This window comes from Elephas maximus, chromosome 4 (genome assembly GCF_024166365.1).
Source record: "Elephas maximus indicus isolate mEleMax1 chromosome 4, mEleMax1 primary haplotype, whole genome shotgun sequence".
Classification (NCBI taxonomy): Eukaryota; Metazoa; Chordata; class Mammalia; order Proboscidea; family Elephantidae; genus Elephas; species Elephas maximus.
In genome coordinates this window covers 141,781,474-141,809,167 of record NC_064822.1, presented here as the reverse complement: position 1 = coordinate 141,809,167, position 27,694 = coordinate 141,781,474, and the positions used below count along the sequence as shown (strand labels likewise).

General features: G+C 39.7%; 1 protein-coding gene and 1 long non-coding RNA gene across 28 annotated transcripts in view; one reads left to right on the top strand and one right to left on the bottom strand.

Moving 5' to 3' along the window:
- LOC126076545 (uncharacterized) overlaps positions 1–27,694 on the top strand; it is a 470,040-nt gene that overhangs the window by 84,041 nt on the left and 358,305 nt on the right. The window lies entirely within an intron of this gene.
- Positions 2,502–27,694, bottom strand: part of SYT1 (synaptotagmin 1) — a 624,978-nt gene continuing 599,785 nt past the window's right edge. For 5 of the 6 annotated variants that reach the window (XM_049885168.1, XM_049885169.1, XM_049885172.1 and 2 more), the window contains 2 exons: positions 12,192–12,325; positions 2,502–5,603 (listed from right to left, as the gene is read on the bottom strand). In XM_049885168.1, coding sequence (XP_049741125.1) covers positions 5,397–5,603; positions 12,192–12,325 — 341 coding nt within the window. In that variant the 3' untranslated portion in view covers positions 2,502–5,396. Of the gene's footprint in view, positions 5,604–12,119; positions 12,326–27,694 lie in introns of those variants that run through there. The other variant, XM_049885173.1, reaches the window with a different exon arrangement.

The window sequence follows — 27,694 nt, the reverse complement described above, 5'->3', positions numbered from 1 at the left end:
TTCTCTCTGTTAAAGCCATCCACTTGTGGTATTTCTGTTATAGCAGCACTAGATGAATAAGACAGATGGCTTTAACAAAGAAAAATTTATTTTCTCACAGTCCAGTAGGCTAGAAGTCCAAATTCTGGGTGTCATCTCTAGAGGAAGGCTTTCTCTCTTTGTTGCCTCTGGAGGAAGGTCCTTCTTATCAGTCTTCCCCTGGACTAGGAGCTTCTCCATGTAGGAACCCTGGGCACAAAGGACACGCTGTTCTCCTGGTGCTGCTTTCTTGTTGGTAAGATGTCCACCTGCCTCTCTGCTTGCTTTTCTCTTTCATATCCTAAAGGAAACTTGCTCAAGACACAATCTAATCCCATAGATTGAGTTCTGCCTCATCAACACAACTGTCACCCTTCCCCCTCATTAACATCATAAGAGGCAGGATTTACAACACATAGAAAAATCCTATTAGATGACAAAATGGTGGACAATCACACAATACTGGAAATCATGGCCCAGCCAAACTGATACACACAATTTTGGGGGACACAATTCAATCTCTGACAATAAGGTTTGCATTGGCTAATTTTTGGAAGTAGATTGCCAGGCCTTTCTTCCTAGTATTTTAGTCTGGAAGCTCTGCTGAAACCTGTCCACCAGTGGTGACTCTGCTGGTGTTTGAAATACCGGTGGCATAGCTTCTAGCATCATAGCAATACACAAGCCACCATAGTACAACAAACTGACAGATGGGTGGTGGTTCTTGATATGTTCTCTCTCAAAGAATGGCATTATAAGCTGGGATCCCCAGGAAACAGATTCTGAGATGGAGCTATGCATGCAGGGGTTTTATTGGGGAGTGCTAGAAGTAATGAGGAAAAGTGATTGAGCAGAGGGGAAGTTGAACTGCAATGCAGTTGCAAAAGTGCTCTCAACTAATCCCTTGGGGCTATGAAGCTGAGATGGTGCTACACTGGTATCCTGCCCTGACTATTGAATATGGATGCCCCTGGGAAGGATGCATACCTTAAGTTAGGCAGCTTCATCTGGTAAAGGGCAGAGGGACATAGCTGTGAGATGTCAGTAAGCAATGATTCTAGTAACTGGAGGGTAAATGCCTCATGCTGAAGGGGATCAGACTGTCGCACCATCGTATCCACTAAGACTGGGCTTGTGAAAGTTTTCAGGGACCCAAGGCATTTGCTTTTTTTTTTTTTAATAATGTTTTATTGTGTTTTTGGTGAAAGTTTATACAGCAAGTTAGGTTCCTCTTTGACAGTTTCCACACAAAATGATCAATGAGGTTAGTTTCATTTTTCACATTGTGTCTTAATTATGTTCTGGTTGTTCCATTTTCAGTATTGTAGTTTCCCGACCTCCTTATCTTCTCACCTTTGCTTTGATTAAGTGTTAACCTTTTGGATTCATACCAATGTTTTGTTAGTAGAGTACCGATCTAATAGGTAATATCCTTTATTTTGTGTGTCACTTTGCTTTCTGTTAAAAGGTGATCTCAGGGGATAATTTTGGTTCAAGGTTTAAATAGCGTCTCAGGGCGAAAATTTTAGGGAGTCCTCTGGTCTCAGTCATCCAGTTAGTCTAGCCGTTTTTAAGAATTTGAGTTTGTTCTGCATTTTTCTCCCATTCTAACCAGGATCATCTATTGCAGCCCTGGCCAGATCAGTCAGTGGTGATAGGTGAACACTATTCTCCTGGTCTCAGGGTAGTTGAGGGTGTGACTCATGTAGGTTATCAGTCTTGTAGACTTGTTTCGTCTTTGTGATTTTGTTTACGTTCTTACTCTTTTGCTCCTGACAGGTGGAGACCAACTGTTGTACCTTAGAGGGCAGCTTGCAAACTTTTAAGACCCAGGAGGTACTCACTTCACTAGGATGCAGAACATGAGCTTTGTGAACTATACTAAGGCATTTGCTTTTAAATACACACCACAATATCTTGTGAGAGTACATTTACATTTCTTTCAGAGATTGTGGGTTCCTTGGGGACAAGTGTGTTTTATTTCACCATTTGTTGTATCTCCAGAGTTTTAGTAAGGACGTGGTAAACAGAAGGCACCTAGTAAATGTCGAACTCAGTGGAGGAAAGATGTTTACTTGCTTCTCCTAGTAATTACAGTAGGCAGGGAATTTGAAAAAAGGGTTTAAAAAATCTTGTTTTCAGTCCCATTCTAGACAGAAGCTATGTGACTGAGTTAGACTCTGGAGTGAAAATCCTGGAGGACACGTTTTGGGCAAAACAGAAAGCCTGAAAGTGTGCCAGATGAATTGATCATAAACAAAAACAGAGGAACACATGCTGAGAATGACACTGCCCAGGAGCACTCAGCAATAATGGCCAAATCCTCTCTGGCCATTGTTTCCCCTTCAGCCATTCTGTATTCAGAGACATGACTCAGAGGCTGGCATTCAGTGCAAGCTTTTGTTTAGCTGCTGCTGTTTCCAGCAGGCCCCAAAAGTCAATAGGCCATTGACTCACCGCCAGAGCTAGGTAAGAAAAAGAATTAAAAAGCGGCAACATCAACAGGAAATAAAACATTTTTATTGAATATCCGTGTAATATGTTAAGTCATTTTTAACAACAATCAGAAAACTACTGTGGAATTCACTACACAAAGTGAAACGAAATTGAAACCACCTCATCAAAAATGAAGGTAAAATACAGCTAAAGTAGTTGGCTCGCGGGCCACAAGCCATATGGCAGAGGAAAACACCCCAACATTTCTACAAGATACAGAGAAAAATCCACACATAGAAACACTCAAGCAGGCAGTAAATATACACAAAGGCAACTAGGATCTTTCTAGAGCATCAGGTTCTAATACTTCACACAGCTTTGTCAGAAAGGTACATGTGGCTCCTCTGAGGATGTATCTCGGGCATACAGCAGGTTCAGTCACAGACTCATGAAGGATGGCGTAGTACCAGCGAATTCTATGGTGACAATCCCATGTCTGGCAGTGTTGCAAGAGAATGCATTAATAGTACTTTAATGCAAGAAATAATGTGTATCCCACTGCTTCAACCTGCTTATTTAAAAGTGTTGTATCAGTGTAAACAAAGCTGAATACAGAGAAATTAAATTTCAGTTTCTGATATTTAAGGAATTTTGAAAAGTCAATCAAGTCCCTGTCTTTGGTAGGGTTTGGTTCTTTAAACTGGAAAGTCTTGTTTGAATTTTTCTGTTAAAACTGATATTTGATCTCACACTATGACTTGTTCATGTCCTATTATTTATGTTTGAAAAGAGCATTGACCATTGACAGAAGAAGGAGATGTTATTCACCTTTGTTCTTTGTATGCGTCCCAGTTCTAAAGAGTTTGCCACAACTCGGCCGAAAGACCAAAGGGCTTGCCTCTTCTTTGATGAGGAAAGAATAACGACACGAATTCTTGTTTCATCAGGAAACAGCTAACCCCATGTTCGAAGCCTACTGTCAGCCCTTTTTTAATTCTCTTTGAGTTTTTAAAAAATATGGCGTGATATCCTAAAGTCTGAACGTGAGGCCGATGCTTAGTTTTCCTCCATTTTGTTTTGGTATTTGTGAAGATAAACTTTCCCTTCAGAGCATCACTCTGTGGCCCAGGAGTTAAAGTGGGTCACAAAAGCAAGTGAGGAAAAAAAGACTAGACGCAGTGTGGTATATAATTGGCTGCCCTTCATAAAGTGGTTGCCTACCATAGTGGGGAAAAATATGGAATATTGCACAGTGCTTGACAAAATGCTGTGTGTTCCACCCCATTCTAGGTATCTTTCTTGTCCTATGCATAGCTTTTCAGTTCTGAATTGGTCCTTTATAATGAGAACTGTTTGTGCTACACACACCTTGGGCAGTGCATTAGAGGGAATGGCAGTATTGTTACAAGATCACTACGGAATAAGTTGAGTGCTATCCACTGAGGAAACTAGTTTTCTAAGCACACACGGCGTCACAGTGTTACACAGAGCAGTCCTTTAAGACTCTTATGGAATGACTAATAGCTTCATAATAGTGCCAGTTACTACAGAATAACATTGAAAACATTTAAAAACTCCTCCTAAATCGAGCATCTAGTATACGTAAGAGGTTGCTTCAGTTTTCTAGAACTTGTTCTTGGTTTTGTTTCACCTTTTCTTTAAAGGACAAATTAAAACTTATTGAAGTAAAAAGAGCATATAAAAAGATCACTAGCTGTCTATTTTGGCTTAATTGAAGTGCATTCAGAACTATGGCTAATTGTTTTTTGTTTCATCTTTTGATGGGATTACAATACTGTTTACCACAAAGTAATTTTGTGTAATAAGCACAGATAGCTGTGTTAAAAATATTCTGCATTCCTTCTAATCTGGTTTTGTATAATAAAATATTTTGTTATAAAGTCTAATGCGCAAACCTTTTAGAATTAGTATCAGTGTGAAATCTGGAACAGAATTCACAGGATGCACATTTTGTATAAAGGTGACAACGGAGAGCTACTTTTTTTCTTTTTAAATTGGCAATATTTCAGAAATGCTGACTTCTCCCCTCAGCTTCTTCCCGCCCACCCCATCCCCAAACAAATGCACATGTATGCACACGTGCCTGTGCACACACGCACGCATACACACACACGCACGCGCACACACACACTGAACACCATCATATTGTTATTCTCTATCCAATAATATGAAATCATTGCCTCCTGTTCAATTGCTTCCTCAAATGTAAGAGTGAAGCCGTGATCTTAGCTTTGTAGATATGTACAGACAGATGCCATTCTGATTTGTGGCTTTGCTTCCTGGAGGTCAGCCTGAACGTTGTTCAGATCGTGCTAATTTGCCTGTGAAGGAATTCTACAAAATTGGACTCAGCCACCAAACCTGTGGTGTAAGCACATCTTGGTAGTCAGATGATTCAGTCAAAAGCTCAGGTTTAAGGTGTCCTTTAAGATGACAGTTTAACTGTGCTAGTGCCTTGCAAGTTGATATTTTTGCTGGAATGCAGACGATACTATATTTACCATATAATATATTATCAGCTCTCCTATATCATGGTCAATTTACATAGTTTAAAATAGAACATCTTATTAAAAACATCTAGATATACACAGATTAGGAAACACAACATACAAATACACAAACTAGAAATAAATCTTTAGCATACTGGTATATACAACGATGTGATACAGTAAATAATTTCAGTCATGCTCTATCTACACATCATATTGCTTAAAAGAAGAGTAGATTTGGAGGGCAGTGACGTGATGACAGGCTTAGGGACTCTACATTTAAGTTTGTGCAAATTAAAACAGGATTTGAAGTACCACTGAATTGTGTTAGGAACGCATGGCTGGAAAAATGACAGGACCCATATTACTGAGGTATTTACAGATACTGGCTAAAGAGCACTATGTGGGCAAATGCAGAAAGGCTTCTTTCCTTTACTTCTTGACTGCCAGCATGGCATCAACTTCCTCCTCTACCTGTAGAGTGTGCCACTGGGCAATGGGTCGCCTGGGGTTGGCCAGCATGTCCGACCAGTGTCGCAGCTCCGCGCCGGTGCTGTTGTAGCCGACAAAGACTTTGCCGATGGCATCGTTCTTGCCAATCTTGTCATAGTCCAAAACAGTTACCACCACTTGCACTTTCTGGAAAAGGACACAGAAGAAATATTAATCAGCCAGCTTCCTTGAGATCTAAGGAAGTGGAAATAAGAAGAATCAATCTCCAATTACTGGGACGAAGGTGAAAATACCTTGAATACGAAAACCTGAGTTCAATTCCTATTTAGCCATCATCGTCATGATCATTATCAAACTATTCAACAATATTAATTCTTATTATATACTTGGCATTCTTCTAAGTCTTTTACATGAACTAACTCAGTTACTTCTCACAAAAGATCCTATTAATACTACCATTTTACAGACAAGTATGCTGAAGCTCAGGGAAATTAAGTAACCTGCCCAAGGTCATACAGAGAATGAGTGACAGGTAGTGTGGTCTCCAGAGCCCTTGCTGTAAACCACCATGTCATGCCACTGGTGTCAACTTGAGTTAACTTCTAAATCCAATTCTGTTTCAGGTGTGGAATTTCTGGCACTGGTACTCAGGCCATTTTTTTTTTTTTGTAATTCCCAAAGCAATTAGGTACAGTAATCCTGTTTCAAGCCAGCATTTTATATAAAACTAATACTATATATAATTTCAGCTAATACCATGATTACTGTGGGTATAAAATGTGACCACATAGAGAAAGTCTTTTAAAAAGTAGTAATTAAAGAAGGATGTTTTTTCTCATTCTTCCGTTCTTTCAATAAACATCTATTGAGTAAGCTACTCTGTATCTGGCACTGACAACGTGACCTTTTAGGTCACACAAGATTATACTTCAGTGTTTCCATCAAGTTGTGAGGGTTTATTAAATACTTTACTTTTTGAAATGACTAAACTCTGCTCCATAGAATTTCCCAGGAGCTGTTGATGGATTTCAACTGTTGACCTTTTAGTTACCAGCTGAATGCTTAACTACTGCGCCACCAGGGGTTCATGGATTGAATTGTGTCCCCCCCGCAAAATATGTGTTGTAAATCCTAACCTCTATGCCTGCAGTTATATTCTCATTTGGGAATGGATTGTCTTTGTTATGTTAATGAGACAGGATTAGTATAGGGTGTGTCTTGAGTCAACCTCTTTTGAGATATAAAAGAGATTAAACAAGCAAGCATGCAAGCAGAGATGGGGGAAGAGAGATGCCAAGGCATATGAAGATGGCCCACAGTGGAAGTTCAAAAGAGACGAGGACATCCTCCAGAGTCTACAGAGAAAGAAAGCCTTCCCCTAGAGCTAGTGCCCTGAATTTGGACTTCTATCCTCCTAAAAAAAAAAAAAAAATCTAAATGGTGAGAAAATAAATTTCCATTTGTTAAAGCCACCCACTTGTGGTATTTCTGTTAGGCAGCACTAGATAGCTAAGACAAGACGCTGCCTGAAAGAAAATCCATACTGTGATAGTATGAAAGAAACTTCTTAAAAGCACATTTTAGTTCTGCTTCCTAAGTAATGAATTTGCTTAGTCAAAATATGTGATGGCTCCCATCTAAAACTTTAGTGCAAGGATAAAGGAAGAGTTTAAAATAAAGCAATGCATAACATTTGGTGGCCGGAGTTAAAAGGAGCAGAAAACATAAAATTCACGGCCAGATGAAAATCCAGCTGAATTATCTCTCTTTACTGGACTTCGTACTCTGAGGACTGCATCATTACACCAGTCTGCTGAGAAATGCCACTGACGTACAGCTTTCAGAAGAGAGAAAATGATCACTTCCGAGAGTGAAATTTAGAATGTAAAAGGCAATACACTGATAATAAAGGAGACTAACGCCTATCTTCTCTGCTGCAGTGCTGGATTGATTCCGTTATTGAGGGAATTATGTATCTACTAGATGCTATTTGGAACTGAGACTAGGATCACCTTGGCTCTCAAACTTTCCTAAGCAAATTCGTCAGGATGCAATCACACTGCATGGAATGGGTATGTTGGGGGGGGCGGCGGGGAGGAACATTATGCACAAAGGTAAGAGGTGTTTTCAGAGTTTGGAATGAGTTTTGATTATTCCACTTTGGAGCGCATTGATTAGTAGCACTCAAGAAAAAGTACCCTTGTGAAGGCCTTGGATTAATCTTTCCAGCTGCATATGTAGTTTATTTATATACATTCAGAGGGGCAACACTTTCATGTGCTTTTGAAAATCAGGATATTTTGCCTCTGTCGTAATACATTTCTTAAGGACAAAGAAAGACAGAAGGAAGATCAGATAATCCTATGACCTCAGGATGGGAGAGATTTAAACCCTCATTACAGCATGTGAAATGCTCAATTGCTTTCTCTAAAAACATGCAAGGTTAGGTAAGCAGCCTCTTGGGGTGGGGGGACTGATTCAGGGAGCAGAGAAGGAGGCATGCAAACACTTGCTCATTATTTCCATGCCTAGTATTCTCCAGGGTTCTCTCTGTCCTGACCAAATGTTATCTCCAAAATGTTACCCCAGAACCTCAACGTATGTCTTATTTTTAATGTGCTTCATTTTCAACGTATTTGCATCTGATGTCATTTATAGTTGAAAAAGGATCTTTATTTTATTTTTTATTAACTTTTATTAAGCTTCAAGTGAACATTTACGAATCCAATCAGTCTGTCACATATAAGTTTACATACATCTTACTCCCTACTCCCACTTGCTCTCCCCTTAATGAGTCAGCCCTTTCAGTCTCCCCTTTCGTGACAATTTTGCCAGCTTCCTTCTCTATCTATCCTCCCATCCCCCCTCCAGACAAGAGATGCCAACACAATCTCAAGTGTCTACCTGATATAATTAGCTCACTCTTCGTCAGCATCTCTCTCCCACCCACTGACCAGTCCCTTTCATGTCTGATGAGTTGTCTTCGGGGATGGTTCCTGTCCTGTGCCAACGGAAGGTCTGAGGACCATGGCTGCCGGGATTCCTCTAGTCTCAGTCAGACCATTAAGTATGGTCTTTTTATGAGAATTTGGGGTCTGCATCCCACTGATCTCCTGCTCCCTCAGGGGTCCTCTGCTGTGCTCCCTGTCAGGGCAGTCATCTATTGTGGCTGGGCACCAACTAGTTCTTCTGGTCTCAGGATGATGTAGGTCTCTGGTTCATGTGGCCCTTTCTGTCTCTTGGGCTCTTAGTTGTCGTGTGACCTTGGTGTTCTTCATTCTCCTCTGCTCCAGGTGGGTTGAGACCAATTGATGCATCTTAGATGGCCGCTTGTTAGCATTTAAGATCGCAGACGCCACATTTCAAAGTGGGATGCAGAATGTTTTCATAATAGAATTATTTTGCCAATTGACTTAGAAGTCCCCTCAAACCATGGTCCCCAGACCCCCGCCCTTGCTCCGCTGACCTTTGAAGCATTCATTTTATCCCGGAAACTTCTTTGCTTTTGGTCCAGTCCAATTGAGCTCACCTTCTAAGTATTGAGTGTTGTCCTTCCCATCACCTAAAGCAGTTCTTATCTACTAATTAATCAATAAAAAACCCTCTCCCTCCCTCCCTCCCTCCCTCCCCCCCTCGTAACCACAAAAGTATGTGTTCTTCTCAGTTTTTACTGTTTCTCAAGATCTTAAAATAGTGGTCTTATACAATATTTGTCCTTTTGCCTCTGACTGATTTCGCTCAGCATAATGCCTTCCAGGTTCCTCCATGTTATGAAATGTTTCACAGATTCGTCACTGTTCTTTATCGATGCGTAGTATTCCATTGTGTGAATATACCACAATTTATTTACCCATTCAAGGATGTTTATTTTTAAAAAGATATAGAATTGTTGATCCAAGGAGGAGCTTTACAGTAAGATTTTTCATCTCAATGCTCTGCCTTATATTGTTTTGTTGAATTAAAAATAAGATGCCAGGAGGTGTTAGTTTCCATAGGAATCAGCTCTTAAAACTCAAAAGAGTTTTCACTAAACAAATATTGCAAAATAAATTGTTGGAGAAAATTAAGTGTCTTAGGGGTTTGCCAGTGGGTTTAAAGCAGCAGGTTCAGTGGTTCAGGCTAGTAAACAAGTGACTAGGGACTGGGAAGCAGTGTCCTCTTCAATATCGGTTACTTATATAATGGCTGTTGACAGTAAATAGCATGTATAATACACCACGTCAAAGTATATATGAGAAAGGTTATATAAAAAACAAATCTATTTGAGGATGGTGGGATTACCATACTTTCATGCAAATAAAACATGTCTACTACATTTGTTTGCCAACTGCTCCCTCTCCCACCAGAGTATTTTCACAAGTGCCCCATGCCAATTTTTTTTTACATGTTGCTGTAAAAAAATTAGTGTAGAGTACTGACTAAAGGGGGAGAAGGGGACGATTGGTAAGCAAACATAGAAGGTGCTCCTTATTTGTGTAAAAATACAGTATAGGTGATTTTTGCTCATTTCACATTATGATATATAGTACAATAGCTACTAGCCACATGTGACTGTTTAATTTAAATTTAAATAAATTAAAATTAAATGAACTTTAAAATTCAGTTCCTCAGTTACACTAGCCACATTTCTAGTGCTCATTAGCCACTTGCTGCTAGTGGTTACCATATTGGATGATGTTGATGATAAGACATTTCCATCATTGCAGAAAGTTCTTAGACAACACTGATTTAAAAATTGCTTTAATCTTATTGTTAGACTGTTGCTGTTAGGTGCTGTCAAGTAGGTTCCTACTCATAGCGACCCTATGTACAACAGAATGAAACACTGCCCATTGTTATGGGTTGAGTTGTGTCCCCCAAAAAGATATGCTGAAGATATAACCCCTAGTACCTGTGAATGTGGCCTTGTTTGGAAATGAGATCTTTGGAGGTGTAATAGAGTTAATACGAGGTCATTAGGGTAGGCTCTGGAGCACCAGTGGCACAGTGTTAAGAGCTCAGCTGCTAACCAAAAGGTCAGCAGTTTAAATCTACCAGCTGCTCCTTGGAAACCCTATCGGGGCAGCTCTACTATGTCCTATAGGGTTGCTATGCATGGCAATCCACTCAACGGCAGCGAGTTTTTTTTTGTTTGTTTCAGTAGGGTAGGCTCTAATCCTGTATGACTGGTGTCCTTATCATAGGCGATGAGACACAGACAGGCACACAGGGAGGACCGCCATGTGACCTCAGAGGCAGAGATTGGAATGATGCATCTAAAAGCCAAAGAACGTGAAGGATTGGACAAAACCAAGAGAAAGGCATGAAACGTATTTTCCCCTAGAGCTTTCAGAGAGAGTGTGGCCTTGACAACACCTTGATTCTGGACTTCTCACCTGCAGAACTATGACAGAATATATTTCTGTTGTTTTAAGTCCCCAGCTTGTGGTAATTTGTTATGGCAGCCTTAGAAAACCAATATAAATATTAATTTCAAAAAGAGACAATATCATGATTATGAATAATATCAACCATTGAAACCATCTCACTGAGTGTTCCTGTATGCTTGGCACTCTTCTCTCAGTGCTTTATATGAATAATCTCACTTGACATGGATTTTGTTATGGGTCCTATTTTGCGTGTGAGAAAATTATAAGCCTCAGTGTCTTCTCTATAAAGTTGGCATAATGGTTCCTCTCATAAGGTTATTGTGAGAGTTAAATGAGGTTACATACGTAGAGTGCTTAGCATGGATCTAGGCATATAATAAATACACAAGAAATGTAGCTATTACATTAGCTTTCTTCATGAATGAAGGTGTGATTCACTCATAAGGTACTGTATTCTAAGGATATATTAAAAGCGAAAATCTGCAACTGAAGAATATTCCAGAACTTTAAGTTCCATGCTGTAGTTGTGTGTGTCCACCCTTCATTTCTCCTTTAAGCATAGGCAAATTTTATACTCACAAAAGATAGTCCCACTTAAGTTATTTAATAAAATGCAATTGCTTTAAGCAGTTTTGTAATCTGATACCTGTTAAAGTTTAGTAAGAAATAGCCTATAATTATTGGATAAGAACTTCTGATTCTGACAGTTTCACTACAAATATGAAGTGAGAAAATTTAAATACATTTCTAAAAATCCCTAAACAATAGGACATGTGCTATCATTGTGGCTACATTTAGTGTGCTATTGTGAACATGTTAACCACATCATCTTTTAGTAGAATAGTTCCTTTCATAGAAATTATCGTCTAGCGAATTAATGTTCCCTATTTTTTTATTTACAAAAATAGCCATCCATTTCAACTCAGACACAGAAAGCTGAAGCTAAACATCCCAAAGCATCAAGTTAGCCTAGTTTTCTTCATTTAATGATTAAAGACAAAAGATGCCGCATATTTCTCTTCTCTCTGTTTGTTGGTGATAAAGATGTGATAAAGAAAATTACATATCATGGCCTTCAGGTATAAAGCTCATTTTCTCTTGGCTTTTTAACTTTTGTGGATGCATTTTTTTAGTTAGCAGACTTGTTCTGTTGATTTTCTTCTTTCTACTTCATTTCTGCTCAACAGAAGATGCCAGCTGTTTCTGGCTGATGAATCAGCACACCCTGGCTGCGTATATTATCATTTCCCTCTTGATGTAGCTCGAGCATCAAATATGCACGGGAATAAGGACAGCATTCCTAGTGAAAGCATGTGCACTGATAATTTACAAGGTCTGCGTGTATAATTTATGTGATCTGAAGGAATGAAATTGAATGGGGAGACAAAATTATGTTTGACATTACCTGGATTTGCTCAAAAGGTACTTCAAAGCTGAATGACTCATTGTAGTAGGGATTAAGAGTGTTCTTTTTAATTGTTGTCTTTTTCTTCTTCAGCCTCTTGCCATTCTGCATCAGGTGAATCTTCACATAAGGATCTGAAAAGCAAAAATATTTTCAGGGAATCAGATCATAATTTAGATTTAGATCATAATTTAGTTTACAGGAGGACCAGATATTTGCAACAGGTAAATTATTGTATAGCATGTATTTACTATTTTTTTATTAAAAGAATTTAAGTTTTGGGACATGGGTTTTTGTCATGATATCTCAATATTTACAGTTGGATTTAGAAGATAGGAGCAGTGGTAAACTAGCTCTTTGGTATGTGACATTCGCCAATGTCCACGGTGTAAATACTTCTTTCCGTGGCCATTTTCAAGCTAATAACAGTTTAACAGCTGGCTTGCAAAATTCCTAAAATTTAACAATTGGCTCTCACTAGCAAGTAAGGAGTTGGCAGCAGCATACCACTGCATGGGAATAAACTCTTGTTAGAGCAAGGACTAAGGACCCCATTCATTCATTCATGTATTTGTTTAATCAGCTAATATTAGTTGAGTGCCTACAAATTGCTAGGTACTGTGTTAAGCTCTAGGGTTATAGCAGTAAACAAAGTAGACATTTCTTGTCTTCGTGATACAAGTTGAGACTTGGGGGGGAAATGGACAAAAAGCCTGTAGAGAAATGAAAAACATATGAAAGCACAAGTTGACAAGAGTGCTCTAGAAGAAAAGAGCAAGATAGAGATATGATAGAGAATACCAGGGATGAATGGTGGGTGGTTTCCATGAATAGTAATTGACTCATGGCAACTATTTTTTTTTTTTTTCAATGGTGGGTGGTAAGGTAGGAATGAAATTGTTGCATTTAGGGTGCTCAGGTAAGGTCTCTCTTAGGAGGTAACATTTAAGCTGAGGTGTGAAGGTTGAAAGGTGAGAAGAAGCCAGCAGTGTGTGTGTGTGTTTGTGTGTGTGTGTTTGTGTGTGTGTGTGTGCGCTTGCACGTGCATGACAGATTGTGGTATCAGCAGATGTGTCTCATTATCCCAAGTTAGTGAAGAGTTTCAAGTATTCAAGAAAAGAGAATAGGCCAGTACACACAGAGATAATGAGAAAAGGAGCAAAAAAATTCCCTTGGCAGTTCCCCCAAAGCCTCTTTAGGTAAATGTAAAGTAATAAGTCAGTCACTGGAGGGATAGGAGAGTTCCCATTTACTAGATGGGAAAATAGAGTGCAGAGCCAAAGGATGGATGCATAATATACATTTAGGCCACTAGGAAACAATGCCTGGGATTGGCAGTAAAATATCCCTATTGTTTTTCTTAAACATTTTCCTACCTCATATGTAATGCATGTTCATTATAGAAGAAATACCAGAAAACAATGAAAAACAAAAAGAAGAAAAATTTTAAAATCATCCATGATTTTACTCCCCAGAAATCATCACTAAGCCTTCCAAATTTTCTTTCCTGTCTTTAGAGCATGTAAAGCTGGGAGAAGCTAGAGATTATTTAGTCTAATGCCCATGTATTTTTAGAGGGGAAAACTACAAACTGGAGAAGGTTGTTTATTACACCGACTGCTCACTTATTGACATGGTTAGGTTCCAAAGACCAAGTAATTATGGGAAAATTGGTGAGATGCAAAAATGGAGGATGACTACATCATTACATAACTGCCAAATCACATCATTACATAACTGCCAAACTCCTGAGAATCATAGGCCACCCAAGTCGACACATAACTTTAACCAGTACATCCCCAGCGTTACTCCTGCCTCGCACCTTGGCATTCGTTACTGCCACAGGTACGTCATTAATGCTCAAAATAGTCAGATGGTAGATTTTGTCATAACTGCAAAATGTTGGGTAATGAGATAGTCGATAAGTGAGAAGTGGGTGTGTGTCCCTTCCCTAATCCCTCTTTCTTGCCCTCTCCTCCATGGAATGGGGGACAAGGACAGAACTGCTCAAGGACAGTGTGAGAGTTAAGATTTTGTGTCAACTTGGCTGGACCATGATTCTTAGTGTTTTGGCAGTTGTATAATGTTGTGAGCACTTTCCTGTTGAAACTTGATATGTGATCACCCCCATGATGGAATCTGCTGAGTGGTACTGGTGGGGGTGGGGCCTGTGGGGGCTCACCGCCCCCTCGGCCTTCATCTCTCCACCTTCTGCTGCCTATTTCCTTCCTGTTGGCCTTGCAAAAGTTGTTGGCTTGTTCTGGATCCAGCAGCTGTCTCTTGTCTGACCTCTGGTTCTTGGGACTTGAGCTAGCAGCTTACTTGTACATCTTGGGATTCACTGATCCTCATGGCCTGCGAGTAAGAGTCCTGCTCCCCATCCTGTGTATCTTGGGTTTGCCAGTCCCTGCAGCTAAGTGACTCAGGAGAAACCTTGCAGTCTTGCCTGCTGACCTTGGGGATTCCACAACCATCACAAACTGTGAGCAGGCTCCCTGCTCTCCAACCTGCTTATCTTGGGTTTACTAGCTGCTACAGCTCCATGAATTGGGAAAGAACTCTATCCTGATCCAAGGACTTGGGATGTTCCAACCCCTACAATTGCATGAGCTGTTTCCTTAATATAAATCTCTCTCTCTATGTTTATACACATTACTGGTTTTGCTTCTCTAGAGAACCCAGCCTAAGACAGAAACTTTGTCTGTCCTATTCACTGTTTGAACTCACTAGAATAGTGCTGGGTAACATGAAATTTTTGTTGAGCAAATAAGTGGAATTTATTTAGGGCTTTATAATCTGGGTTTCCTAATCCCCAGTCCTGTCTTATTCCCAATGCCCTAAAACTCACATTACTTGGAAAAGTGTAGTTTGGGTTGCTACACCCAGTCAAGGGAATCATTGTGAAAATTTTCATTAAAATGAAGAACATCTTTAAAAAACAGGCCTAGAAATGAGAAAACAGCCCTGTCAACTGGTCAGCTAAAAAAAAAAAAAAAAAATCCACTGTAAATAATTACAGCTGAAGTAAAAAAAATAAAAAAAACCTTTTTACTGTTAACCTGTCTTGCTTGTCACAGCTAATGTTGATTTTTGGTTCCAGGGGAAAAGACTTCGTTTAGTGAAATTCCTTTGCTTCCCCTTCTCACCCACTTGCACTCTTATAAAATTGTCAAGCCTTTTGCTTGCTCCTTGGCACAGATTAAAAATTCATCTATGTCTTCTGTATTTGTATGTTGAAACTTCATCAACCCAACTTTTAGGCACAGGTTTTCTCAAGGGAAGCATACTTACTATTTATTTATTCTTTCAACACTGCATCTATAGCTGTGCAGTGCTATAGATTCTGAGAATCAGTGAATGACAAGAAAAATCCTTGCGCATCTGTCACGTGAATGAGCAAATTAAAAAGCCCAATAAAATACAGATTTTGATAAGAGCTCTGATGCGATGCGATTAACGTCTTGAGGAAAAAAACAGGGAAATTTAGGAAGGATGATCAGAAAAGTCCTGATCATTGAGAAGGTGATGTCTGAGCTGAGAACTGTATGACAGGAAGGAATCAGTCATTTGAAGACAGGGATGCTTGTGCCAGCTGGAACAAACAGGTAAGCTTAAAGGCCCTAGGGTCCAGGAGTCAAATGAGGTCAGAAAGGTAATTAAGGGTCTGCTGATCTGTTATTTTTATGAGCAGAATATGTTAATTCTGACAACGATTCAGAGGTATTTTACAATATCATATTGTATGGTAGGGCTGGAAGAGGAGCAGGTTTGGGCAGCTATGAATACATAGTGTCAGTCCTTGCCTTTGCAGATTCACTCTGATATAGGTACCAAAGCTACTCAGTCTCAGGCAAAGTTGCAATCTTACTCATAACCAAGGCTGGCTGACATTTAGGGGTCCTATTCTGTATCAGTTTTATGCCTGGATAAATCTTGACTAATCCTGATATGGGGTAAGCAGATTTAAGCATCTTCTTGGCCCGGCAAGCTGAAATCTTAGCCTCGGTTTTTGCTATTTTGGCCTATTCCTTCATTGGCTTGATTTCCTAAGTGTCCTCTGGTTCTTTCATTGCATTAAAGTCTTGTCCTGAACTCGTGTCCCTTTGGAGATGGCCCTAATCCCTTGCTTAGCTCATTGGTAACTTCTTCTGGGACCTAGACTTTGTTCCTGTCTAACTACTGGCTGAGTCCTCTAAACTGGAGGTACACCCACTTAACTATGAGTCACACACATGTTTTAAGGACACACACATATTCTTTAAAGCAAGGCTAACTTCTCCTGCAATATAGGATTCTGTATAAGTCAACGTGTTCTGTTTTGGGGATTGAGGTAATTCTCTTCAACAAAGCAAATGATCTGTCCTTATCAGTTCAGAGCTTTTTGGTGGCTTAGACATCCTGGTGATTGCATATGGGACACAATTTTATGCAAATGATAAAATAGGCTGTCATGAAATTCACTAATGTTGCTATTACTTTTCCTGAGTACAGCTTCTGGGCATTATATATGGCATCCAAACATCCATTAGGTTTTCCGAAACATGTCAACAGCAAGGGGAAATATGCAATCTACAAAATTGGGCAACTATCCTCAAATTCTCAGTATCTTTCTGGTTGCATCGCTTCATTCTGTTCACCAAAACAAACACATTTAAAGACTGACAACCTTTCTTCAATACCATTTAGATAATCCCTGTTACCAGGAACAGATTACCCAATAAACAAGATACACCTGGGTTTACTTACTAATCTATAGTGCACAATTCACTTGTTTTTTCACCATTTCTTTGATGTAGTGAAACCCATGTGAAATTGTGCACTACAGGTTAGTAAGTAAACACAATTAAGCCAGTGGGTACCTTGCTTCCTGGGTAATCTGCCCCTGCCTGTTACCATGGAAATAGGCACAAGATTTAGAAAACTTTATTTCTTCAACTTATCCTAAAAAAAAGAATTTTTTTTAAACTTTGGTGGAAAGGAAAGGTTTTTTTCTGATGCCTCTCTAGCTCCTAATGATGGACTGGGGTCAGAAAGAAGGTTCTTCATTCCCAATAGTAAATACATTGCAGGTACAATGAGAGTGGATTTGTCACCCAATTTTGGATAATCTTCAGGTCTATCATTTGGTTTTGTTATTGCTGTGGCACTGCCACCCTTCATCTCCCATTTGTCAGGTTTTCTTTTTGTCTAAAGTGAGCATAGCTGGACTTTATCGCCTTTCTCTCATAATAGCTGTTACAATTCGGAGATTTTTCTCAAGACACTGAAGTGAAATCACCCTCAAAATTTTATATACTGAAAAGTCTTTTTTTAATATACCACATTGGGTTTTTTGTTCCTAATGTTCACAACTGTGGTAGGCAGTATAATGCCCCACCCACCCACCCTAGACACCCTCGTCCTAGTTCCTAATCCTTATTTTTTTAATATAGGATATGTCTTAAGTCAATCTCTTAAGATATAAAAGAGATTAAACAAGCAAGCGAAAGAAGCAGAGACAGGGGAAGAGAAATGCCAAGCCACATGAACATCTCCCAGGAGCAGAAGCTCAAAGAGATGGGGACCTTCCCTCCAGAGCCAACAGAAAGACTTCCCCTAGAGCTGGCACCCTGAATTTGGACTTCTAGCATCCTAAACTGTGAGAAAATAAATTTGTTTGTTAAAGCCATTTACTTGTGATATTTCTGTTATAGTGACATTGGTAACTAAGACACAAACCATTTGTGGTAATTTGTCACAGCAACAATAAAAATCTAATAAAACGAGAACCCCAAACCAAACCTGTTGCTGTAGAGCCGATTCCAACTCATAGTGACCCTGTAGGACAGAGTACAGTTGCCCCATAGGGCTTCCAAGGAGTGTCTGGTGGATTTCAACTGCCAACCTTTTTGATTAGCAGCCATAGCAAAGCTGTAGCTCTTAACCACTGTACCACCAAGGCCCCAATACAACAACCAAATTTGAATGGAGAATTCTATTTTTATCTGATAACTTTGAGGATGACAGTCAAGTTAAACAAGTGTTGAAAATGATCTTTTGGGAAAAAAATTAATATTCTTTTCAGCCCTGTAAAAATGATTTCTCTGTTTTTTTTTAAAACAAACAGTATCAAAAAGTTTTAGGCCTCTTAATTAAAAAGAAAAAATTAAAAACTACACATAGAGCATATTATCAAAAGATATAGTTAGGTACAGGTGTTTTAGGATCCATGGTAAAATTAGTGAAATGAATGAAGTGTTATCTGAACATAATTTTTAAAGTAAGAGCCAGTACAACGTTTAAAATAATAATACTCCTTTGGTTTATAGTTACTTTAAGTAGCATACCATATGTATTTTTAATAATTGTATTATCTTCTTTAGCCTTCACAACCTTCCCAGTGAGGAAACTGTGGCTTAGAACAGCTGATTTTTCCAAGAATTCAAACTGGGGTCTTCTGACTCCTAACCCACTGCTTTTTGTGCTATGTTGAAGAGACAATTTAATATAGTGTTTACAAGTACAGACACTGGAGCCAGACTAACTTCAATCTTGGCTCTGCCACTAACTAGCTGTGTGGTCTTGGACAAGTTATGTAGTCCTTTGTGCCTCATTTTCTTCAACTTCGTTGTAGTTGTTAGATGCCGTCAAGTCAGTTCGGGCTAATAGCGACCCTATGTAAAACAGAATGAAACACTATCCAGTCGTGTGTCATCCTCACCATCTTTGTTATGTTTGAGCCCTTTGTAGTCACTTGTTGTAGCTACTGTGTCAATCCATCTTGTTGAGGGTCTTCCTCTTTTTCACTGACCCTCTAGTTTACCAAGCATGATGTCCATCTCCAGGGACTGGTCCCTCCTGATAATAAGTCCAAAGTTTATGAGATGAAGTCTTACCATCTTTGCTTCTAAGGAGCATTCTGGCTGTATTTCTTCCAAGACAGATGTCTTAGTTATCTAATGGTGCTATAACAGAAATACCACAAGGGGATAGCTTTAACAAAGAGAAATTTATTTCTTCACAGTAAAGTAGGCTAAAAGTACAAATTTGGGATGTTGGCTCCAGAGGAAGCATTTCTCTCTCTCTCTGTCGGTCTTCTTGTCAACCTTCCCCCGGACTAGGAGCTTCTCTGCACAGCAACCCTGAGTCCAAAGGATGTGCTCCGCTCCCGGCACTGCTTTCTTGGTGGCATGAGGTCCTTCCTCTCTGCTAGCTTCCTTTTCATCTCTTGAGAGATAAAAGGTGGTACAGGCCACACCCCAGGGAAACTCCCTTTACATTGGATCAGGGATGTGACCTGGTAAGGGTGCCTAATCCTCTTTAACATAAAATTACAATCACAAAATTGAGGAAGACCACAGAATACTGGGAATCATGGCCTAACCAAGTTGATACACACATTTTGGGGGAACGTAATTCAATCCATGACAACAGATTTGCTCATTCTTCTGGAAGTCCATGGTATATTCAATATTCTTCACCAACATCATAATTCAAAGGCATCAATTCTTCTTTGGTGTTCTCTATTTATTGTCCAGCTGTCACATGCACGTGAGGCAATTGAAAATACCATGGCTTGGGTCATGCGCACCTTAGTCCTCAAAGTGACATCTTTGCTTTTTAACACTTGAAAGAGGTTTTTTGCAGCAGATCTGCCCAATGCAATACGTCATTTGATTTCCTGACTGCTGTTTCCATGGGTGTTGATTGTGGATCCAAGTAAGATGAAATCCTTGACAACTTCAATCTTTTCTCTGTTTATCATGATGTTGCTTATTGGGCCAGTTGTAAGGATTTTTATTTTTCTTATGTTGAGATGTAATCTATACTGAAGGATTTGATCTTTGATCTTCATGAGTAAGTGCTTCAAGTCCTTTTCACTTTCAGCAAGCAAGGTTGTGTCATTTGCATATCACAGGTTGTTAATGAGTCTTCTTCCAGTCCTGATGTTGAGTTCTTCTTGATGTAGTCCAGCTTCTTGGATTATTTGCTTATGCATATAAATTGAATAAGAATGGTGAAAGGATACACCCTGACACACATCTTTCCTGACTTTAAAACACGTAATATCCCTGTGTTCTATTCGAAGGACTGTTTTTTGGTTTATGCACAGGTTCCTCATGAGCACAATTACGTGTTCTGGAATTCCCATTCTTTGCAGTCTTGTCCATAATTTGTTATGATCCACACAGATGAATGCCTTTGCATAGTCAATAAAACACACGTAAACATCTTTGTGGTATTCTCTGCTTTCAGCCAAGATCTATGTGACATCAACAATGATATCCCTTATTCCATGTCCTCCCCTCAATAGGGCTTGAACTTCTAGCATTTTCCCTGTAGATGTACTGCTGCAACTGCTTTTGCATGATCTTCAGCAAAATTTTACTTGTGTGTGATTTTTTTTTTTTTTATAATAACTTTTATTAAGCTTCAAGTGAACGTTTACAAATCCAATCAGTCTGTCACATATAAGTTTACATACATCTCACTCCCTAGTCCCACTTACTCTCCCCGTCTTGAGTCAGCCCTTTCAGTCTCTCCTTTCTTGACAATTTTGCTGGCTTCCCTCTCTCTCTATCCTCCCATCCCCCCTCCAGACAAGAGTTGCCAACACAATCTCAAGTGTACACCTGATATAATTAGCTCACTCTTCATCAGCGTCTCTCTCCCACCCGCTGACCAGTCCCTTTCATGTCTGATGAGTTGTCTTCAGGGATGGTTCCTGTCCTGTGTCAACAGAAGGTCTGGAGAGCATGACCGCCGGGATTCCTCCAGTCTCAGTCAGACCATTAAGTTTGGTCTTCTTATGAGAATTTGGGGTCTGCATCCCACTGCTCTCCTGCTCCCTCAGGGGTCCTCTGCTGAGCTCCCTGTCAGGGCAGTCATCGATTGTGGCCGGGCACCAACTAGTTCTTCTGGTCTCAGGATGATGTAGGTCTCTGGTTCATGTGGCCCTTTCTGTCTCTTGGGTTCTTAGTTGTCATGTGGGCTTGGTGTTCTTCATTTTCCTTTGCTCCAGGTGGGTTGAGACCAATTGCTGCATCTTAGATGGCTGCTTGTTAGCATTTAAGACCCCAGACGCCACATTTCAAAGTGGGATGCAGAATGATTTCATAATAGAATTATTTTGCCAATTGACTTAGAAGTCCCCGCAAACCATGTTCCCCAGACCCCCGCGCTTGCTCCGCTGAGCTTTGAAGCATTCATTTTATCCCGGAAACTTCTTTGCTTTTGGTCCAGTCCAATTGAGCTGACCTTCCATGTATTGAGTGTTGTCTTTCCCTTCACCTAAAGCAGTTCTTATCTACTGATTAATCAATAAAAAACCCTCTCCCACCCTCCCTCCCTCCCCCCCTCGTAACCACAAAAGTATGTGTTCTTCTCAGGTTTACTATTTCTCAAGATCTTATAATAGTGGTCTTATACAGTATTTGTCCTTTTGCCTCTGACTCATTTCGCTCAGCATAATGCCTTCCAGGTTCCTCCATGTTATGAAATGTTTCAGAGATTCGTCACTGTTCTTTATCGATGCGTAGTATTCCATTGTGTGAATATACCACAATTTATTTACCCATTCATCCGTTGATGGACACCTTGGTTGCTTCCAACTTTTTGCTATTGTAAACAGAGCTGCAATAAACATGGGTGTGCATATATCTGTTTGTATGAAGGCTCTTGTATCTCTAGGGTATATTCCGAGGAGTGGGATTTCTGGGTTGTATGGTAGTTCTATTTCTAACTGTTTAAGATAACGCCAGATAGATTTCCAAAGTGGTTGTACCATTTTACAATCCCACCAGCAGTATATGAGAGTTCCAATCTCTCCACAGCCTCTCCAACATTTATTCTTTTGTGTTTTTTGGATTAATGCCAGCCTTGCTGGTGTGAGATGGAATCTCATCGTAGTTTTAATTTGCATTTCTCTAATGGCTAATGATCGAGAGCATTTTCTCATGTATCTGTTAGCTGCCTGAATATCTTCTTTAGAGAAATGTGTGTTCATATCCTTTGCCCACTTCTTGATTGGGTTGTTTGTCTTTTTGTGGTTGAGTTTTGACAGAATCATGTTGATTTTAGAGATCAGGCGCTGGTCGGAGATGTCATAGCTGAAAATTCTTTCCCAATCTGTAGGTGGTCTTTTTACTCTTTTGGTGAAGTCTTTAGATGAGCATAGGTGTTTGATTTTTAGGAGCTCCCAGTTATCGGGTTTCTCTTCATCATTTTTGGTAATGTTTTGTATTCTGTTTATACCTTGTATTAGGGCTCCTAGGGTTGTCCCAATTTTTTCTTCCATGATCTTTATCGTTTTAGTCTTTATGTTTAGGTCTTTGATCCACTTGGAGTTAGTTTTTGTGCATGGTGTGAGGTATGGGTCCTGTTTCATTTTTTTGCAAATGGATATCCAGTTATGCCAGCACCATTTGTTAAAAAGGCTGTCTTTTCCCCAGTTAATTGACACTGGTCCTTTGTCAAATATCAGCTGCTCATACGTGGATGGATCTATGTCTGGGTTCTCAATTCTGTTCCATTGGTCTATGTGTCTGTTGTTGTACCAATACCAGGCTGTTTTGACTACTGTGGCTGTATAATAGGTTCTGAAGTCAGGTAAGGTGAGGCCTCCCACTTTCTTCTTCTTTTTCAGTAGTGCTTTGCTTATCCGGGGCTTCTTTCCCTTCCATATGAAATTGGTGATTTGTTTCTCTATCCCCTTAAAATATGACATTGGAATTTGGATCGGAAGTGCGTTAAATGTATAGATGGCTTTTGGTAGAATAGACATTTTTACTATGTTAAGTCTTCCTATCCATGAGCAAGGTATGTTTTTCCACTTAAGTATGTCCTTTTGAATTTCTTGTAGTAGAGCTTTGTAGTTTTCTTTGTATAGGTCTTTTACATCCTTGGTAAGATTTATTCCTAAGTATCTTATCTTCTTGGGGGCTACCGTGAATGGTATTGATTTGGTTATTTCCTCTTCGGTGTTCTTTTTGTTGATGTAGAGGAATCCAAGTGATTTTTGTATGTTTATTTTATAACCTGAGACTCTGCCAAACTCTTTTATTAGTTTCAGTAGTTTTCTGGAGGATTCCTTAGGGTTTTCTGTGTATATAATCATGTCATCTGCAAATAGTGATAACTTTACTTCTTCCTTGCCAATCCGGATACCTTTTATTTCTTTGTCTAGCCTGATTGCCCTGGCTAAGACTTCCAACACGATGTTGAATAAGAGCGGTGATAAAGGGCATCCTTGTCTGGTTCCCGTTCTCAAGGGAAATGCTTTCAGGTTCTCTCCATTTAGAGTGATATTGGCTGTTGGCTTTGCATAGATGCCCTTTATTATGTTGAGGAATTTTCCTTCAATTCCTATTTTGGTAAGAGTTTTTATCATGAATGGGTGTTGGACTTTGTCAAATGCCTTTTCTGCATCAATTGATAAGATCATGTGGTTTTTGTCTTTTGTTTTATTTATGTGATGGATTACATTAATGGTTTTTCTGATATTAAACCAGCCTTGCATACCTGGTATAAATCCCACTTGATCAGGGTGAATTATTTTTTTGATGTGTTGTTGGATTCTATTGGCTAGAATTTTGTTGAGGATTTTTGCATCAATGTTCATGAGGGATATAGGTCTATAATTTTCTTTTTTTGTAATGTCTTTACCTGGTTTTGGTATCAGGGAGATGGTGGCTTCATAGAATGAGTTGGGTAGTATTCCGTCATTTTCTATGCTTTGGAATACCTTTAGTAGTAGTGGTGTTAACTCTTCTCTGAAAATTTGGTAGAACTCTGCAGTGAAGCCGTCCGGGCCAGGACTTTTTTTTGTTGGGAGTTTTTTGATTACCGTTTCAATCTCTTTTTTTGTTATGGGTCTATTTAGTTGTTCTGCTTCTGAATGTGTTAGTTTAGGTAGGTAGTGTTTTTCAAGGAATTCATCCATTTCTTCTAGGTTTTCAAATTTGTTAGAGTACAATTTTTCATAATAATCTGAAATGATTCTTTTAATTTCATTTGGTTCTGTTGTGATGTGGTCCTTCTCATTTCTTATTCGGGTTATTTGTTTCCTTTCCTGTATTTCTTTAGTCAGTCTAGCCAATGGTTTATCAATTTTGTTAATTTTTTCAAAGAACCAGCTTTTGGCTTTGTTAATTCTTTCAATTGTTTTTCTGTTCTCTAATTCATTTAGTTCAGCTCTAATTTTTATTATTTGTTTTCTTCTGGTGCCTGATGGATTCTTTTGTTGCTCACTTTCTATTTGTTCAAGTTGTAGGGACAGTTCTCTGATTTTGGCTCTTTCTTCTTTTTGTATGTGTGCATTTATTGATATAAATTGGCCTCTGAGCACTGCTTTTGCTGTGTCCCAGAGGTTTTGATAGGAAGTATTTTCATTCTCGTTGCTGTCTATGAATTTCCTTATTCCCTCCTTGATGTCTTCTATAACCCAGTCTTTTTTCAGGAGGGTATTGTTCATTTTCCAAGTATTTGATTTCTTTTCCCTCGTTCTTCTGTTATTGATCTCTAGTTTTATTGCCTTGTGGTCTGAGAAGATGCTTTGTAATATTTCGATGTTTTGGACTCTGCAAAGGTTTGTTTTATGACCTAATATGTGGTCTATTCTAGAGAATGTTCCATGTGCGCTAGAAAAAAAAGTATATTTTGCAGCAGTTGGGTGGAGAGTTCTGTATAAGTCAATGAGGTCAAGTTGGTTGATTGTTGTAATTAGATCTTCCGTGTCTCTGTTGAGCTTCTTACTGGATGTCCTGTCCTTCTCCGAAAGGGGTGTGTTGAAGTCTCCTACTATAATTGTGGAGGTATCTATCTCGCTTTTCAGTTCTGTTAAAATTTGATTTATATATCTTGCAGCCCTGTCATTGGGTGCGTAAATATTTAATATGGTTATGTCTTCCTGATCAATTGTCCCTTTTATCATTATATAGTGTCCTTCTTTATCCTTTGTGGTGGATTTAAGTCTAAAGTCTATTTTGTCAGAAATTAATATTGCTACTCCTCTTCTTTTTTGCTTATTGTTTGCTTGATATACTTTTTTCCATCCTTTGAGTTTTAGTTTGTTTGTGTCTCTAAGTCTAAGGTGTGTCTCTTGTAGGCAGCATATAGATGGATCGTGTTTCTTTATCCAGTCTGTGACTCTCTGTCTCTTTATTGGTGCATTTAGTCCATTTACATTCAGGGTAATTATAGATAAATAAGTTTTTAGTGCTGTCATTTTGATGCCTTTTTATGTGTGTTGTTGACAATTTCATTTTTCCACATACTTTTTTGTGCTGAGGCGTTTTTCTTAGTAAATTGTGAGATCCTCACTTTCATAGTGTTTGACTTTATGTTAGTTGAGTCGTTACGTTTTTCTTGGTTTTTGTCTTGAGTTATAGAGTTGTTATACCTTTTTGTGGTTACCTCATTATATACCCCTATTTTTCTAAGTAAAAACCTAACTTGTATTGTTCTATATCGCCTTGTATCACTCTCCATATGGCAGTTCAATGCCTCCTGTATTTAGTCCCTCTTTTTGATTATTGTGATCTTTTACCTATTGACTTCCATGATTCCCTGTTATGTGTATTTTTTTTTTAATTAATCTTAATTTGTTTGTTTTTGTGATTTCCCTATTTGAGTTGATATCAGGACGTTCTGTTTTGTGACCTTGTGTTGTGCTGATATCTGATATTATTGGTTCTCTGACCAAACAATATCCTTTAGTATTTCTTGTAGCTTTGGTTTGGTTTTTGCAAATTCTCTAAACTTGTGTTTGTCTGTAAATATCTTAATTTCGCCTTCATATTTCAGAGAGAGTTTTGCTGGATATATGATCCTTGGTTGGCAGTTCTTCTCCTTCAGTGTTCTGTATATGTCGTCCCATTCCCTTCTTGCCTGCATGGTTTCTGCTGAGTAGTCAGAACATATTCTTATTGATTCTCCCTTGAAGGAAACCTTTCTTTTCTCCCTGGCTGCTTTTAAAATTTTCTGTTTATCTTTGGTTTTGGTGAGTTTGATGATAATATGTCTTGGTGTTTTTCTTTTTGGATCCATCTTAAATGGGGTTCGATGAGCATCTTGGATAGATATCCTTTCGTCTTTCATGATGTCAGGGAAGTTTTCTGTCAGAAGTTCTTCAACTATTTTCTCTGTGTTTTCTGTCCCCCCTCCCTGTTCTGGGACTCCAATCACCCGCAGGTTATCCTTCTTGATAGAGTCCCACATAATTCTTAGGGTTTCTTCATTTTTTTTAATTCTTTTATCTGATTTTTTTTCAGCTCTGTTGGTGTTGATTCCCTGGTCCTCCAGATGTCCCAGTCTGCATTCTAATTGCTCGAGTCTGCTCCTCTGACTTCCTAGTGTGTTGTCTAATTCTGTTATTTTATTGTTAATCTTTTGGATTTCTACATGTTGTCTCTCTATGGATTCTTGCAACTTATTAATTTTTCCAGTATGTTCTTGAATAATCTTTTTGAGTTCTTCAACAGTTTTATCAGTGTGTTCCTTGGCTTTTTCTGCAGTTATCCTAATTTCATTTGTGATATCATTAAGCATTCTGTAAATTAGTTTTTTATATTCTGTATCTGATAATTCCAAAATTGTATCTTCATTTGGGAAAGATTTTGATTCTTTTGTTTGGGGAGTTGGAGAAGCTGTCACGGTCTGCTTCTTTAAGTGGTTTGATATGGATTGTTGTCTCCGAGCCATCACTGGGAAACTAGTTTTTCCAGAAAATCCGCTAAAAAAAAACAGCAGTCAGATCCCTATCAGAGTTCTCCCTCTGGCTCAGGCTATTCAGATGTTAATGAAGCCGCCTGGGGAGGGTGGGGGAGGGAACAGAGAGATAGGAGAGTAGCACCTCAGAATATAGCCAGAGTTGCTTGTCTTGCTTGGAATGACTATTATATCTGAGATTCCCGCGGGCGCGTCGCCTATGTGTGCTGGCTGTGTGGAGATTGCCCCCAGGGGGTCTGGCCCGCTGGAGTCACGGTCAGATCCTCCGCTTCCAGCCCCACGCCCAGCGTCAAGGCTCCCCTACTGGGACGGTGCACTCTCGACTCCAAAATCAGTCGCTGCCTCCCGGGGACTTCTCGTCCCTCCAGCCGCGTGGCCGTGCCGCCCCCGTGAACCAGGTGGGCCCCCTCCCGGGGTTAGTTCAGATGGGTGGAGTAGCTCCCCGTGCTTGTGCCGCGACCGAGTGTCCCGGCTGGAACGCTGTTCTCCCCGCTCCAATACCAGTCGCTGCCTCCCGGGGACTTCTCCTACCGGCTGCGTCCTACGCCGCCCGCGCGACCCGGCTGGTCACCTTCCCGGGGTTAGTTCAGGGGGTGGAGCAACTCTCCGTGTTTATGGCGTACCTGCATGCAGTCCAAATCCCTGCGGGACGGTTCCCCGGCTCGGATGCTGCTCTTTCTGCTCCAAGATCAGTCACTGCCTCCCGGGGACTTCTCCTAACGGCTGCATCCCACGCCGCCCGTGGAACCGGCTAGTCCCCCTCCCGGGGTTAGTTCAGGGGGGTGGAGCAGGTCTCT